Source organism: Saccopteryx bilineata, chromosome X, assembly GCF_036850765.1.
Source record: "Saccopteryx bilineata isolate mSacBil1 chromosome X, mSacBil1_pri_phased_curated, whole genome shotgun sequence".
NCBI classification, from domain to species: domain Eukaryota; kingdom Metazoa; phylum Chordata; class Mammalia; order Chiroptera; family Emballonuridae; genus Saccopteryx; species Saccopteryx bilineata.
This window is the reverse complement of record NC_089502.1, coordinates 135,924,872-135,943,053: the sequence shown is the minus strand read 5'-3', so window position 1 is coordinate 135,943,053 and position 18,182 is coordinate 135,924,872. Positions and strand designations below refer to the sequence as shown.

Genomic DNA, 18,182 nt, shown 5'->3' with positions numbered 1-18,182 from the left:
CCTGAAGTCTTCCTGCCCCATACAGAGTAGCTTGGCTTCATAAAGACCTGCAATGTATTATAATTCACTCTAAATTAATAATTCATCAGCCACCTTCTGCCTTCCCAACAACTGAATGGCTAAATTAAGAAAAATGGTTCACTCAGACCACTGAGTAGAAAATGTCCTAATGTACTATCACTTTGGTTTATGTACAAAACAATGTAAATGTAGTCACAGATGGGAAATGGGGCCATAAGCTCTCTTCCAAAGACGAGGGACTGTAATTAACAGTCAATTTTTTAAAACTAGGGTAAGATAAGAATTTTACACGGGACCATAGACATCCTATGTCTCTCTCCATTCCTACTTTCTCCAATTAAAGATATAAAAATGCTACTTCAAAAAGAGAGGCATTACTCTAAGACTTTGATAGGGCAGATATATACACACGTACACTCTCACACACATGCACCTGCAATACCTTTTTATCCCCTAGTACATTAAGTACTCGTAATACATTGCATAAAGTAAACTTAGCATACTTGTCACACTGTCAAGTCTAGCAATTTCCCAGAAGAGTTTAGAAAACAATCCAGACACAAGGAGCACTCAGTACCCTAAACATAACTCTCCAGAAAAAAACAATAAAATTAGAAGTTGAACTTCAATAACTTTATAAATGTTTTAAGGCAAGTATAATTAATGAGGAAATCAACTTGGAGGAAATATCAGGAACTGACTGACCAGACTATAGCTCTATATTTAAATATAAAAGTGACCAAGGAAAGGGACAAATATGGAAAATTCCCAATTCTGATTCTGGCTTTGACCTAATTTTTAGAAAAGTCTGATTAGTGAACAGCAAAATAAGGGCTGCTAACTTTCAAACCAACTACAAGAAGCAGAGTGTGAGCTTGTAGTCGGCGCACCTGATGTTAAAGAATTTCTCCCCAATGGCAGGTTTGCCATCAATGAATGAGAATAAACCACTGTAGCAAACTGGACACACACGGAAACGAGTTCTGCTCATTTCACTACTAATGCCAGTGAATGGCATCAGCACGGCCAACAAAATGCTTTGCTTTTGCAGGTGCCTTCACCACTGTCTCGGTAACTCAAGATCACTAAATGTACACTGCCTGTCTCACTGTATAGATGGATGGCCGGACAATGTCACCCCAACTTGGATCAATCCCCACACGGACCCAGTCCATGACTGAGGGACAGGGATTCTGGAGAGCTCCCCCTCTCCCTCTGGAGGCAATGGTTAAGAAGTTATGATGGAGAAAAGAGATTTACTCTTCTTCCCTTCATTTCCGTTATAACAGAAATGCTACAAAACTGGATTTAAACAAGATGAATAAACAAAACGAGAAGACCCATACATATTGAAAAAAAAGTTGATAGTTGCTAAAGGGGAAGGGAGTGTGGGGATGGGTGAAATTAAAAAAAAAGTAAAGTTTCCTTTAATAATTAAAACAAATAAAGCAAATGCCTTAATAAAAACATACTACATATTGATCAGCCCCTTCTTCTTATGCTATAAAGTTTAAGTAAAGCATAACTCAACTTGGTACCTAAATTAAGGTTATCATTGAGTTTTTAGAAAAAGGGAGCCTTATGTAGGAAATTCTAAACCTTAGAAATCAAAGGCACAGAAGCATCAACTGGACAACGCAGAACAAGCGTAGAATCAGAAAGAAGGGGGTGTTGGTGGCTCTGGCGGTAGCAAGGCAAGGTGAGAATGGAGCAGCTGGACAGAATACGCTTGGTTATCGAAGAGCAAAGAAAAGGACAAATGCTTTCCGTCCGTTTTTCTAACTAGACTAGAGGATTCTACAAAAAGTGAAATTATAACACTGTCCTTTGTTTGGCTACATTTGCACTTAATGGACATGAGGTGGAAATATGAAGTTTGGAATGAAAATGCCATATTCTCAAGTCAACTCCTGATTATCAACATTAATGAGGAAAAGGGTTCTCTTTAATGTTCTAAAGTAATTTAGAACAATGGAGGGAGTTCTCATATTACTGGTAATTTTTGATGAGTCGTTTCCCTTCTTACAGCTGTCTGTCCTTTAAAGGTTTAGACTTGTGTGTTTAGGGTCCAAAATGGCTCCTCAATATGATAGACCACCTTTTCAAAATAAACGATCCATCCATAGATAACGGAGTTGACGTGACTGACACATATCCCAATCAAACTGCACAGGGACTCTACATGCCAAGCATGCTGCAGAGTAATTTCTGAAACCTGAAAGAATGAGGGAAGATGACTGACACTTCCTAACAAGAGCAAAACATGCTAGTGTCTGGAGAACTCCAAGCTCACCTCCTGCAGTAGATCAGCCTGCTCAATTGCTTTAAGGACATTTTTCTTGGATGTTTCCTGAACTTCCCCTCCCAAAAGAAACTCATCCAAAATAAAATATGCCTTCTCAAAATTAAAGATGATATCAAGTTCACACACCTGAAAAACAAAAAGTAATAATAAAGCACAAAAGATAATTATCCATTATAAGGTAGTGAATAAAATCTGACCAGAGTGAATCCACCTAAATTCTTTCTAAAAACGGCAGTCTTGCTAACTGAGCATCACTGTTAATCAAATTTCACATATTTGAAAACACAATGCCTACATGCTAAGTAAGACCCAACTCTGCAAGCTCTCAACAATGGGCAACTTTTCTACTCATAAAAAACTAATCTTTTAAAATACCTATTTCCTGGGTAAGGTGATTATAACAGGCAAAAAAATCTAAATTCTTCACTAAGCACTTCTAGAATATTATTTTTTGCAGTTGGACTCCTTTCTATTTCATGATTTTAAGCCTCATTCTGACCACCATAATTAAATGAGTAGGTCTGTGGGGTCAAGCAATTTTGGTAATTATGATTGACTAAGCACAGTCACAAAAAGTCATTCTTTCCCTCTCCCACGGTTACTTTCAAATAGTCAGAATCCCCAAGAAAATCAAATAATAAATGTTATAGAAAAGATTTTTTAAAAATTATGGCATTCAATTCCCTAAAAAAAAAAACACCCAAAGCAAAAAAATGCAACTCACACTGCCAAAATACTTGTCAAGTAATTCCACGTAACGATGAATTATTTCCAGGGTAATTAGTTCATTGTCTTGATCCTCAATAGCACAGCAAAAATACAGACTAGCATACCTGTAACAAACAAATGGGAAAAAAGTTTACCCCATAATCATGGTTCCCAAATATATTTTCATATCCTATTATGAAAGACCTTATGTTTATACAGTTTATTTCCTCTTTTACGACATTATTTTTCTCCTAGATTACAAAAGCATTAAGTGTCTAAGAGAAATCTTGAGAAGTATAGGCAAGTGTAATGCTGGTGGTGGCCAAGGCCAGGCAGGTCACACTGGATTCGGGCAGACAGGAGAACCTGGGGAGCCAGAAAGTACTGGGCCATTCCCATTTAGGAGAGGCTCGAAACAGTGGACGAGCAAACAGGCAGGGAAAAGCGCTTCTCGCGGCAGCAGGTGAATGAACAGTAGATACTGGCCCCTCAGGCGGGCGGGCAGGCACCCATAGCCTTACATAGACTACACACATGTGGCGCTGCCACGTGCTCATGCACTATTCATGCAAGGTACAAGCGAGCAAGCCCAACACAGCTGTTTTTCCAAAACCAAGCCCCCCCCCCAAAAAAAATCATTCAGCCACACCATCTAAAAAAGGAACTATTTTGCTCTTCTCCCTTTCAGCCTCCTTTTTATGTTGATTCTAAAGCATAACTGACCCAGGTTGTCCTGAAATTTACTTAATTAAAACAACACGCATGGCATGACTGATTCAAACAAATAAACAGGGAAGAAGGCCCTGGCCGGTTGGCTCAGCGGTAGAGCGTCGGCCTGGCGTGCGGGGGACCCGGGTTCGATTCCCGGCCAGGGCACATAGGAGAAGCGCCCATTTGCTTCTCCACCCCCACCCCCTCCTTCCTCTCTGTCTCTCTCTTCCCCTCCCGCAGCCAAGGCTCCATTGGAGCAAGGATGGCCCGGGTGCTGGGGATGGCTCCTTGGCCTCTGCCCCAGGTGCTAGAGTGGCTCTGGTCACGGCCGAGTGACGCCCCGGAGGGGCAGAGCATCGCCCCCTGGTGGGCAGAGCTTCGCCCCTGGTGGGCGTGCTGGGTGGATCCCGGTCGGGCGCATGCGGGAGTCTGTCTGACTGTCTCTCCCCGTTTCTAGCTTCAGAAAAATACAAAAAAAAAAAAAAGATAAACAGGGAAGAAAATAACGTCTCCAACTGAAGGACTTATTGAGGGTATTGTCCATTTGAAGTCCAGGATCTGAAATGTTCTACAGAAGTGTAATATACACATAGGGAAACACACAAGTCAGAAATGTGTAGCTCAATGGGTTTTCAAAGCTAGCCCACCTGTGTACCAGCACCCAGCTCGATAAACAGTACTGAACCGCTGAAACTCCCCTCCCGGCCTCTCTAGGTCACAGTCTCCCACCCCCCACAGGTAATTACTACCTTGACTTCTAACAGCATAAAATTATTTTTAAAAAGGAGATTTCTAGGACTGTGGAATAAACCCCAAGAAAAGAACAAGAGTCCCAAGTTATTACAGACGTTAAACAAAGAGAACAGAGGAAACAGACCTGTCCTCCAATTTTCTAAGTTCTCCCCTGTTGAACTGAAGTTTAGGCTATTCACCCTTGAAGAAGGAATGAGGTTGAAAAAAACATTCTCCTCCAAATTAGGATTTTAGCACATGCTTGTACTTAACCCAAGAAAGCCAAAACTTATTAATAGACAACCCTTCAAGGCATAGCTAATAATGACCAAGTAAGTCCTTTGAGGACTAGAAGAACATTTTTAAGAATTTTTTTTATTTATGTATTCATTTTAGAGAGGAGAGAGAGAGAGAGAGAGAGAGAGAGAGAGGAGGGGGGAGGTGCAGGAAGCATCAACTCCCATATATGCCTTGACCAGGCAAGCCCAGGGATTTGAACTGGCGACCTCTGTGTTTCCAAGTCGATGCTTTATCCACTGCGCCACCACAGGTCAGGCTAGAACATTTTTAAATGGTTTAGTGTATTTAACGGTTTTGGGAAAAAATGAAAACCTAAGACGTTTGTTCACTGAGGAGCATTTAAGTGATTTTTACAAAACACAATGGGGGCCTGACCTGTGGTGGCACAGTGGGATAAAGCGTCGACCTGGAACACTGAGGTTGCCAGTTCGAAACCCTGGGCTTGCCTGGTCAAGGCACATATGGGAGTTGATGCTTCCAGCTCCTCCCCCCTTCTCTCTCTGTCTCTCTCTCCCCTCTCTCTAAAAATCAATAAATAAAAAATAAATACTGTACATGGGGGAAAACAAGCCCTTAAAAAAAAACACAATGGGCAATTACTGCTCACAGCATTCACGTAAAATAATATATAAATGAGCACAATCTCGTCAATGAATTCCTGCTCGTCAGTAAGAGAGTAACTATTTTCATAGCAATCTGCTCATTTCAATGTTATCAAAAACATTTCATCTTATTTGACCTTCCCAACAGCAAGCACCATCACCCTTGACTACAGAAGACCAATAAATAAATAAAAAGAAGCCCAAGAGCAGGGGTCCTGCCAAACGGCTGTATTGGGACAAGAAATGCGGTCTTCAGGCCTTACCCCCAGGCCTTTCGCCATCTCCCACACTGACCTGTCACACTCGGCGCCACACTCAGCGCCATCTCCCACACTGACCTGTCACACTCGGCGCCACACTCAGCGCCATCTCCCACACTGACCTGTCACACTCGGCGCCACACTCAGCGCCATCTCCCACACTGACCTGTCACACTCGGCGCCACACTCAGCGCCATCTCCCACACTGACCTGTCACACTCGGCGCCACACTCAGCGCCATCTACCGCACTGACCTGTCACACTCAGCGCCATCTCCCACTGACCTGTCACACTCAGCGCCACACTCAGCGCCATCTACCGCACTGACCTGTCACACTCAGCGCCATCTCCCACACTGACCTGTCACACTCAGCGCCACACTCAGCGCCATCTCCCACACTGACCTGTCACACTCGGCGCCACACTCAGCGCCATCTCCCACACTGACCTGTCACACTCGGCGCCACACTCAGCGCCATCTCCCACACTGACCTGTCACACTCGGCGCCACACTCAGCGCCATCTCCCACACTGACCTGTCACACTCGGCGCCACACTCAGCGCCATCTCCCACACTGACCTGTCACACTCGGCGCCACACTCAGCGCCATCTCCCACACTGACCTGTCACACTCGGCGCCACACTCAGCGCCATCTCCCAAACTGACCTGTCACACTCGGCGCCACACTCAGCGCCATCTCCCACACTGACCTGTCACACTCAGCGCCACACTCAGCGCCATCTACCGCACTGACCTGTCACACTCAGCGCCATCTCCCACACTAACCTGTCACACTCAGCGCCACACTCAGCGCCATCTACCGCACTGACCTGTCACACTCGGCGCCACACTCAGCGCCATCTCCCACACTGACCTGTCACACTCGGCGCCACACTCAGCGCCATCTCCCACACTGACCTGTCACACTCGGCGCCACACTCAGCGCCATCTCCCACACTGACCTGTCACACTCGGCGCCACACTCAGCGCCATCTCCCACACTGACCTGTCACACTCGGCGCCACACTCAGCGCCATCTCCCACACTGACCTGTCACACTCGGCGCCACACTCAGCGCCATCTCCCACACTGACCTGTCACACTCAGCGCCATCTCCCGCACTGACCTGTCACACTCAGCGCCACACTCAGCACCATCTCCCACACTGACCTGTCACACTCAGCGCCACACTCAGCGCCATCTACCGCACTGACCTGTCACACTCAGCGCCATCTCCCACACTGACCTGTCACACTCGGCGCCACACTCAGCGCCATCTCCCGCACTGACCTGTCACACTCGGCGCCACACTCAGCGCCATCTCCCGCACTGACCTGTCACACTCGGCGCCACACTCAGCGCCATCTCCCGCACTGACCTGTCACACTCAGCGCCACACTCAGCGCCATCTCCCACACTGACCTGTCACACTCGGCGCCATCTCCCACACTGACCTGTCACACTCGGCGCCACACTCAGCGCCATCTCCCACACTGACCAGTCACACTCGGTGCCACACTCAGCGCCATCTACCACACTGACCTGTCACACTCGGCGCCATCTCCCACACTGACCTGTCACACTCGGCGCCACACTCAGCGCCATCTCCCACACTGACCTGTCACACTCAGCGCCATCTCCCACACTGACCTGTCACACTCAGCGCCATCTACCGCACTGACCTGTCACACTCAGCGCCACCTCCCACACTGACCTGTCACACTCGGCGCCACACTCAGCGCCATCTCCCACACTGACCTGTCACACTCGGCGCCACACTCAGCGCCATCTACCGCACTGACCTGTCACACTCAGCGCCACACTCAGCGCCATCTCCCACACTGACCTGTCACACTCAGCGCCACACTCAGCGCCATCTCCCACACTGACCTGTCACACTCGGCGCCACATTCAGCGCCATCTCCCACACTGACCTGTCACACTCGGCGCCACACTCAGCGCCATCTCCCACACTGACCTGTCACACTCAGCGCCACACTCAGCGCCATCTCCCACACTGACCTGTCACACTCAGCGCCATCTACCGCACTGACCTGTCACACTCAGCGCCATCTACCGCACTGACCTGTCACACTCAGCGCCATCTACCGCACTGACCTGTCACACTCGGCGCCACACTCAGCGCCATCTCCCACACTGACCTGTCACAGTCGGCGCCACACTCAGCGCCATCTACCGCACTGACCTGTCACACTCGGCGCCACACTCAGCGCCATCTCCCACACTGACCTGTCACAGTCGGCGCCACACTCAGCGCCATCTACCGCAATGACCTGTCACACTCAGCGCCACACTCAGCGCCATCTCCCACACTGACCTGTCACACTCGGCGCCACACTCAGCGCCATCTCCCACACTGACCTGTCACACTCGGCGCCACACTCAGCGCCATCTCCCAAACTGACCTGTCACACTCGGCGCCACACTCAGCGCCATCTCCCACACTGACCTGTCACACTCAGCGCCACACTCAGCGCCATCTACCGCACTGACCTGTCACACTCAGCGCCATCTCCCACACTGACCTGTCACACTCAGCGCCACACTCAGCGCCATCTACCGCACTGACCTGTCACACTCGGCGCCACACTCAGCGCCATCTCCCACACTGACCTGTCACACTCGGCGCCACACTCAGCGCCATCTCCCACACTGACCTGTCACACTCGGCGCCACACTCAGCGCCATCTCCCACACTGACCTGTCACACTCGGCGCCACACTCAGCGCCATCTCCCACACTGACCTGTCACACTCGGCGCCACACTCAGCGCCATCTCCCACACTGACCTGTCACACTCGGCGCCACACTCAGCGCCATCTCCCACACTGACCTGTCACACTCAGCGCCATCTCCCGCACTGACCTGTCACACTCAGCGCCACACTCAGCGCCATCTCCCACACTGACCTGTCACACTCAGCGCCACACTCAGCGCCATCTACCGCACTGACCTGTCACACTCAGCGCCATCTCCCACACTGACCTGTCACACTCGGCGCCACACTCAGCGCCATCTCCCGCACTGACCTGTCACACTCGGCGCCACACTCAGCGCCATCTCCCGCACTGACCTGTCACACTCGGCGCCACACTCAGCGCCATCTCCCGCACTGACCTGTCACACTCAGCGCCACACTCAGCGCCATCTCCCACACTGACCTGTCACACTCGGCGCCATCTCCCACACTGACCTGTCACACTCGGCGCCACACTCAGCGCCATCTCCCACACTGACCAGTCACACTCGGTGCCACACTCAGCGCCATCTACCACACTGACCTGTCACACTCGGCGCCATCTCCCACACTGACCTGTCACACTCGGCGCCACACTCAGCGCCATCTCCCACACTGACCTGTCACACTCAGCGCCATCTCCCACACTGACCTGTCACACTCAGCGCCATCTACCGCACTGACCTGTCACACTCAGCGCCACCTCCCACACTGACCTGTCACACTCGGCGCCACACTCAGCGCCATCTCCCACACTGACCTGTCACACTCGGCGCCACACTCAGCGCCATCTACCGCACTGACCTGTCACACTCAGCGCCACACTCAGCGCCATCTCCCACACTGACCTGTCACACTCAGCGCCACACTCAGCGCCATCTCCCACACTGACCTGTCACACTCGGCGCCACATTCAGCGCCATCTCCCACACTGACCTGTCACACTCGGCGCCACACTCAGCGCCATCTCCCACACTGACCTGTCACACTCAGCGCCACACTCAGCGCCATCTCCCACACTGACCTGTCACACTCAGCGCCATCTACCGCACTGACCTGTCACACTCAGCGCCATCTACCGCACTGACCTGTCACACTCAGCGCCATCTACCGCACTGACCTGTCACACTCGGCGCCACACTCAGCGCCATCTCCCACACTGACCTGTCACAGTCGGCGCCACACTCAGCGCCATCTACCGCACTGACCTGTCACACTCGGCGCCACACTCAGCGCCATCTCCCACACTGACCTGTCACAGTCGGCGCCACACTCAGCGCCATCTACCGCAATGACCTGTCACACTCAGCGCCACACTCAGCGCCATCTCCCACACTGACCTGTCACACTCGGCGCCACACTCAGCGCCATCTCCCACACTGACCTGTCACACTCAGCGCCACACTCAGCGCCATCTCCCACACTGACCTGTCACACTCAGCGCCATGTCCACTCTACCAGACTTCTACATTTTGTAAGTTATTTAAAATGGTGGGTCTCCTGCAATCTTAGGGAAGAGGCATTTGAATGCATTTACTTATCATGAGTACAGACAGGGCACCCCCTCCAACTTGAATGAAGAGCTTCCTCTTTTTCCCTGCACTGGCCTGTTTTAATTTGTTTAAAAGGCAATGGGATATTGTAACTCACCATCCTACTGAACCCATGCTCAAAAAATAGTTTTGAATTTGGGGAAATTGATATAAATGGCATGTTAAGATGCCCTGAATTAAAAAAAACTCATCATTAAAGGGACTGACGTTAAAAATGGTAGATTAAAAACCAGCTAACATGAACAGAGTGCTAAATGACTCCATTAGAAAGAATTTACCAATAGTTACAGGTAAAATTCCTTTTTGCTTTTCCTTTTCTTTTTTTCACTTAAATCAGTTTAATTTACTTTCTAAGCTTAAAAATATACAAATTCTTTGCCCCCACCCTGAGGATGCAAAAATCAACAGTGAAAGTGAAATATTTAAACTAATATAATATATTTGTCCAAAAGGACTTTCAAAACTAAATTTCATCTGGAAATACCAGTATGTTCACAAATCCAATCTGACCATATCCACAATTAACTAAAGATTGCATTTTATATAGTTGTGAATAAAATGGCCGCCAGTTTTATATAATGTACTGATGATACCAACTTTAAAAGAAATGATCTGCCTACTTTGTCTAAAACAGAAGTTACCTTTTTTGAAAGGATGTGAGCTTTTCACACTTAGTTCTTTTTCATTTGTCGTAATTTCCAAATAAAATAAACGACTCCAGCTCCTTATGTGACTATGTCTTCCATGAAGTCACCATATAGCCACTTACCAGTATAATCTTGGAATATTATATAGTTTCAAAAGGCATTTCAAGTCCAGAGAATACATACTTATTTTTGTTTCTTCCTTTTTGTCTTGTTTGCTTTAATACATCCATTATATCAACTGAACTCAATGAAAAGATTTTTTTAACGTTACTATTAAGTAATCTAATGCTTGCACCACCCTTGCTCCTTATCCATGGTACTTCCTCTTTACTTACAGATAAACAGCATTTAAACACTAGTCAAAGGTCCTCAATGTTATGGCTCATTCAGAAACATTAATTTAAATATCACCAGGATTGATGTGTCTAAGCACCAACCAGTAATTTAAAAAACAACAATATATCTAAATGTTTACTCTCATTCAGAATGGAAAAAGAGCTATCAAAATAAATGAATTTTTCATTTTAGGTGAGCATCTACTTATCAGGATTATGAGAAGGTAAGTCTTGCCCTGGCCGGTTGGCTCAGTGGTAGAGCATTGGCCTGGCGTGTGGATGTGCCGGGTTCAATTTCCGGTCAGGGAACACAGGAGAAGTGCCCATCTGCTCCTCCACCCCTCCCCTTCTTCTCTCTCTCTGTTCCCTTCCTACAGCCATGGCTCAACTGGAGCAAGTTGACCCTGGGTGCTGAGGATGGCTCCACGGCCTCCACCTCAGGTGCTAAGAAGAGCTCGGTTACTGAGCAATGGTGCAATGCCCCCCCATGGGCAAAGCATCACCCCCTAGTGGGCTTGCCCAGTGGATCCTGGTTAGGGAGCATGTGGGAATCTGTCTCTCTGCCTCCCCTCCTTTCACTGAATTAAGAAAAAAAGTAACTTTCTAGAAAGCTGAGGAAATAAATAGCATAATAATAAGATAACATAATTCTCACAGCAACCCTTCCAGAGATACCTTTATTTGCATTTAGGAGACCGAGGCCCAATTGAGCAAACTCCCCAGGAACAACAATTTGACTTCAGAGCTCAAGTTTTATATTAAAAACTATAGCCAGGAACTATATTAAATAAAGTACTCCTGCACCTGGCAAGAAACTAAAACATATTCAAAGCAATTTAACAGCTTTGAAGAGGGAGAGATAAAAACTGTTACACTGATTTGGTAAAAGATTACCAAGAGAACCTGAAGTGTACTCCCTAATTTTAGATATGTCTTTTAAAAATTGAATAATGAGCTCATTTTGTTCTCTTAGTGCATATTTGTAAGTCTAAATCTGAAGTAAAATTAATAATAGACTAGTAAGAAGAAAGGTATGTTTGGTTATTTTTAGCAGAGTGGATTAAGGCTTACTCTAATTACTGGCACTCAGAGAACATCTGAAAGTGCCTATTCTTATATTCAAAACATATGACTTCTCTGCAGTCAGCTAAATATCAGCTGACGGTGGGTGAATGTAACTAAACTGTTCTCAATACCCCCGGTGGCATTAAAAATTCCTTTGTTAGTAAAGAAAATCAATACAGTACTCTACGACAAATTCTCAAGTTAGTAATTTGGAGATAACATATTTTTCATCTTAACACTTTAATCCAGTGCCTCTTCCATAATATGCTGCACAAAATAGGAATAAAAAAAAAGTCTAGTGTTCTGTCTTCAAAGGATCTCAAGAGCTTTTATTTTAGAGATGAGCAACAAAGGCCAAGTGACTTGTTCAAAGTCACAAAACTAGCTAATGGGACAAACTGAACAGAACTTAAGCCCTAGACTTTCAGTCTGTTTTTTCGGTTTATCCTTGCCCCCTTCCCACCACTTCCTCTGGAGAGGGGCAACTGGTATGCAAAAAGCTGCAGAGGGAGAATATGGAGGAGCCTGAGGAAGGCACAGATCCCTTGCTGATCAGAACAAGGGAAGTGCTGGTTCAGAATTCCTCAGGAGCTAAGTAGTCGTTCTTTTGCTTAATAGGTCTTTTCTCGAGCTGGACTAGAGACAAATAATCACTTGCTTAATGAACAAATGCTCTGCTCACAAAAATTAGGAGATATTTTATAGCTTCATAATCATTTTGAAACATCCCCTAATTTTTGTGAGCAGTACAAATATGTCCTTAGTACAACAGTTGAGGTTTAATATGAAATGGTGGGGATGCACAGAAAAACTGATTAAATGCATGTATATTTTATCTCAATAAAGCCATTTTCTTGAACTGCACCTTTTATGTATAGGAGTTCGATGTAAACATCAGTCAGGTTACATTGCCTTTACAACCTTGGAAAGAAAAAGCAGTGGCCCAATGTGGGTGGGCTGAATGCTGCATGCAGGAACACCAACTAGGGCTTTTTATCCTTTCCTGTAATGAGCCATTTCCTTTCCCTGCAGAAGTCTCCATTCCCGGATTCATTCCATTGCTGCTATTTTCCTCCTCCACACGGGGGACTCCTTCCCCTATCTAGAAATGAGCTGAAGTGTCTCACAGCTTTTTTCCACCGTGCCCCCAACCCCTATGTCTATGGGTGCTCATCACCTCAAGTCCTTCAGAGCAAAGCTCCCTAAATAATCTGCTTGCTGTCTGAATGTCTTCACCTCTCCACCCTTCACCCCATATCTTTGAGAGTTCTGACTCGATTTCACCAAAGCTGTTCCCCCAACAGGCATTTTATGAAATGCTCACTGTAAAATCCAACAGGTTTTCTTCCTTTTGATTGGACTTGCTTATGCAACACGTGGCACTGGTGACTCCCTCCTCCTCCCCATGTTCCTGACCCTACACTTACCCTCTCCCTCTCTTCCCCCAGCATGAGCATTGGTGATCTAACACACTATGCCTCATTCTCCCCTGCCCATGTCCATGCCTGTGCCCTCGCCTAAAAACTAGGCCTCTCCCAGTAGACACACAGGCATCTCCAAGCCAACATGTCTGCCGCGGCAGCCTGCAGCCTGTAGGGGGAACCAGAAATGGGGAATGCCCTCAATGCTCCCCTTGGGTCGCTGCCCTCCTCCCTGCTTCTAGCAGTGACCACGTCTTACAAAGTTACCTGGGTTGCAGCTCTTCCCACCTGCTGAGCACACAGCAAGAGGTCTTCCTCCTGGAACTCGGCTTAATTTGATCTCCTAACACCTCCCTCAGGTTCCTCTCACCCCTTCCCCTTCCGCCACCCATGCTCCAGTTAAAGGCTCTGTTAAAAAGGCCAATCTGCTCTTTTTTCATCCGTCTACAAATCCTTTGCCTCCATGGTTAAGATTGGAGCTGTAGCCCCTATGTTAGTCGCTACCTAGCAGATGACCTGGGACAAGTCACTTCTTCCAAATTCTCATTTTTTGTATAAAATTCAAGTGATGTTTGATCAACGGCAGTGGTTTTCAAACTCAGGAACCCTCTCCTGGGCAGAGGGCCAGTGAGCAGGGTACAGAATCCCCGGTTCCTTTCATAAGGGCACCTCCGTTTCTACTTGTTTCATCTAAGGTTCTATCTTTGGGGCAAAAAGTGGTTGTTTTTTATAATGTCATACATCAATTTTACCTCAATTAAAAAAAATCATTTGACTAGATGTTCTAAAACATTTCCCATATCTAAAATGCTATGATTTTTCTCAAACAGGTACTAAACCAAACACTGGACCCCAAATCACCCAAAGACGACTAAATTCCTTCTATTGGGAAAAGGAGTCCACAGTATTTTTTAAATTCTCGATGTCCTATCATTTCCATTTCTTCCTCTGCATTTCCCCCCGCAGAAGCCCCCGTTCCCACTGGGAGAGGAGCAGAGGCCGAGAGAAAACCGTCCTGGCAGCCCAGTGTTCGTTCCCTACACATCCCCCACAGGAGAGAAGTTTTCCCACGCAGAAACCCTGTATCTTAAAAACAGCAAATCACTCCTGAGGGTACAGAAATGGGGAAAAAACAAAGTAATTACATTTCTTTTAACACAATGAGAACAATCTTGATAAATTTATTTTAAGGTATTGAAAGAGATTCAGACACTAATGAACATACACTGCAATTTTTTTAAAAAAAGCTTCATGTTCATAAAAAAATTTTAAATCTATTCACACCAAAATTATCTATCAGATCTAATCAGTTTCACCACAGCAACAAGTGTATATCAAATTAATAAACACTACTAACAGATCCTGTTTTGGAAAAAAATTTAAATATATATATGACTCAAATAGTCCACGTATTCAAGGTGTTTCTAAGTAAGATTCTAAAAGATAAAAGGCATATCAATTATCAGTCATTACTTTATAGATTTTTGGGGAGACGAGAGAGAAAAGGAAATGCTTGTTAAACTCAGAGAATTACTCACACAATTTAAAATACTGATCTTATTTCCCCCTGCAATGTAATGAATTCATTGAATTTTTCTAAAAAAAATAATTAGGCCTTTAATTACATAGTTTTCAAACAACTGCCCTCATTTTATCATGTTAGCCTGGGTAACCAATCAAAACAAGTTATTTTAAAAATACAAATCTTTAATTTAAAACCATTCTCATGTCAATCTTTGTTAATCGTTATCTATAAAGGTTATCTCTCAAAAGTTTGCAGTTTGCACATTATAAATGACCAAACATTTGATTCTGCTATTTCACCTTTCTGAAAAAGAAAAATTATACCTCTTGTAAACAATCTTCAGATCTCGCCACTCCAGAAAGCTGCACATTTTGGGTTTCCGTGCTAAAACGGTTTGAACAAGTTCTCTTGTGATCTTTTTCTTCTCTTTGTCTGATAGTGGGACATACCATTTCTGCAGTCGAAGCTTCCCCTGACGACTGAAAAGCAACATAAACTGCATCTGTTAAGATAAATAGAATCAAAATTACATGCAATACACTTTGATTCAATGAAGATTAAGATGACAGATTTCAGAGAGAATCTTGGGGGGGAGCAGAGCGTTTAACTGACAAATGATTAGTAGCCATCAATATTTCTATGCCACTTAAAATAGCAGGAAATTCTTGTAGCAAGACCTTCCCACCAGATGCAAATCTCCCCACTCCACCCTGTTCCATGCGAGTTTGGAGTCTGCAGAACAAAAAGAAAAACAGGCATTAAGCTGAAGTGGAAATTTCGAGGTAAAAGACAAGTCTGACAATTTAAGAAACTATTGTCTATCTGGACTATACATTCCACACTCTCTATGTGCATCAAAAGAGAACTTCTAACATCAACTGCTCTAGGTACATTTGAAAGAAACAGGAGACCTGCTATTTTTCACCCTCAGGCTGTTCTTGTTCCAGGATGAATTACTTGCAGGCAGGCTGTTATCACTTAGAATGCTTTCTTCAGTTTATGCTTACATATTTTATTTTTTAATTTTTCTCAGTTACAGTTTACATTCAATATTATTTCTAAGTTTACATATTTTAAGAAGATCTAAAATATTAACCAAAAAAAGCCACAAACGCACGTTTTTCTTAATAAAAGCCTGATTTCTAAGTATCTCTTCTCACCTCACTTTTTAAAAATTCCAACATAAATATGCACATAATAAAGCAGTAATGTATTATAAAAGAGAAAATAAACCTTTAAAAAGCCAAAATAAAAGTTATATACATTCAGAGATATTACACAAAATACTTCCTTTAAATAAAAAAAAAAAAGCATTTACAGATGGAGTGGATGCTGAATTCTAGTGTATTTTACAGTTATACTATTTTGTTTATATGTATTTGGAATCTGCAAATCTTTTGGATTAGTCTACATGCTTAATTTTCAAGATAAGCTTCTTGTAATTCAACTGTTTTTAAAAGTGACAAAAGAGTATCATGCTAAGTGAAATAAGTCAGAAAAAGTAAAAATATTCTTTAGAACAGACACAATGTAGATTTTTCTTTTGGTCTAGAAAACAAATAAATGGTCTTTGATAATTAAAAAAATAAAAAATAAATAAATAAAAAATTGTCTCTACAAAGGTTAATTTAAAGGTAGAATTCAGATACGTATTTTTTTCTTTTAATTATTGTAAGTTCCTTTAGTAGCGTTACTGCAAGTAAGATTCCAGCCTGATTCTTAATATTCAGCACACCATCTTGAATTTGAAAATGGGGTGGGAGAATTTACGCAACCAATTTAGAATAAAATGGGCCCTAAATTTCGCTAAGAAATTACTGCCGCTTTTTGTACTAATCCAAACAGGCATCAGCAAGATACTGTAGTTAGAAATTTATGATGCGGCAATTTAACTTTATTAAAGTTAAAATTCGCGTATTACACCTTACTTCGAACACTTCACTGGCAGAAAATTAACGAACGAGATTCGTGGTATCCGAGTGCCTCCCCAGCCAGACAAGTCCTGTTAAGATACAGCGGCATTCGAGGAGGACCGCGCTTAAAGCATCAACTGGACGTTCAATAGCAGCCCATTACCAGAACTTGGAAAAGAACAGACCCGTATTCCAGGACCTCGGTGACCAGGAGGGGTGGGGGTTTGCTTTCGAAAGGAGCATGGGCTTTTTAAGGCTGTCGGTAGCAGGGTCCTGTATCCCGCTCCTTACCGCTTTATAGGACGAATAAATAATTCAATCTTTAAAATAAAATAAACGATGCGCTAACATGGGACAAATCGCGAGGCACAAGTATTCTCTCCTTGGTAAAAACAATGCTTTGATTTTGCCGCCAATCGCAGGGCACCTCAATTCCTCGAGACTAATATTAAAAAGCACGGGCTCAGCCGCGGAGCAGGCTCGGGGCCAGCGGTCCTCGGTCCGGCCATCTCCGAGCCGCCCCGCCGCCCCGCACTCCATCCCCGCCCGAGCCCCGGCGAGGTGACAGGCGAGGAGCGGGGCACACAATGGCATCCGCCGCCGCGCAGGGGGCGCCCAGGGTCCTCGGCGGCCGCCGCCCCCGGCTCCCCCCGAAAGCGCCCCACCAAACTTGAGGGCTTCCCGAACCACAGGTGCCGCGGAGCCGGCGCGGCGTCCCGGGCTGTGCCCCCCGCATCCCGGGCCGCGAGCGCCGGGAGAAGTGAGTTGCCGGGCGCCGCGCCCCGCGGCCGGCCGGGCGCGGGGTGGGGTGGGGTCTTCGGGCCGCGCGCGGGGCGGCGGGGGCGCCCCCAGCCCCGCCAGCACACTTCCAGCCCCCGGCGCCCCGGCTCGTCCCCCGGGACTTACGGCGGCCGCGGGCCGCGGGCGCGGCGGTGCTCGGCCGGCGGCGGCGGCGGCGGCGGAGGGGAAGCCCCTTTCGCCGGGCGGAGAAGGAGAAGCCGTGTTGCTCGTGGGGAGGGGACCCGGTTAGTGGAGGGAAGGCTCCGGCGGCTAGGGGAGGGCGAGCCGACAGACCCCGCCCCGGGGGCCGGACGGGGGAGGAGCCGGGGCTGCGGCGAGCGGAGGGGAGGGCCGGGCGACGCGCGGGGAGTGGCTCGGCTGTCACCAACGGTCCGGGAGACGGCACAGCTGACTGCACAATCCGAGCGAGCCGATTGGCCGGCTCTCTACGAGAGGCGTGGTGTGGACCGGAAGCGAGGCCACGTGACCCGGAAGCGGCCTCGGCTGGAACCGGCGCACCTGCGCACTCCCGCGTGTGCATTCG

At 46.5% G+C, this 18,182-nt stretch overlaps 1 protein-coding gene across 3 annotated transcripts in view; it reads right to left on the bottom strand.

Annotated features, from left to right (window-relative positions):
* The window catches only part of AP1S2 (adaptor related protein complex 1 subunit sigma 2), a 33,882-nt gene extending 15,981 nt beyond the window's left edge, over nucleotides 1–17,901 (bottom strand). For all 3 annotated transcript variants that reach the window (XR_010727833.1, XM_066249450.1, XM_066249451.1), the window contains exons 1-4: nucleotides 17,765–17,901; nucleotides 15,269–15,447; nucleotides 3,051–3,159; nucleotides 2,315–2,452 (exon numbers count right to left, since the gene is read on the bottom strand). Coding sequence is in view for 2 of the 3 variants with exons in the window: in XM_066249450.1 (XP_066105547.1) it covers nucleotides 2,315–2,452; nucleotides 3,051–3,159; nucleotides 15,269–15,447 (426 nt within the window). In the remaining variant the exon portion in view is untranslated. The remainder of the gene's footprint in view (nucleotides 1–2,314; nucleotides 2,453–3,050; nucleotides 3,160–15,268; nucleotides 15,448–17,764) is intronic.
* Nucleotides 17,902–18,182: the final 281 nt, after the last annotated feature.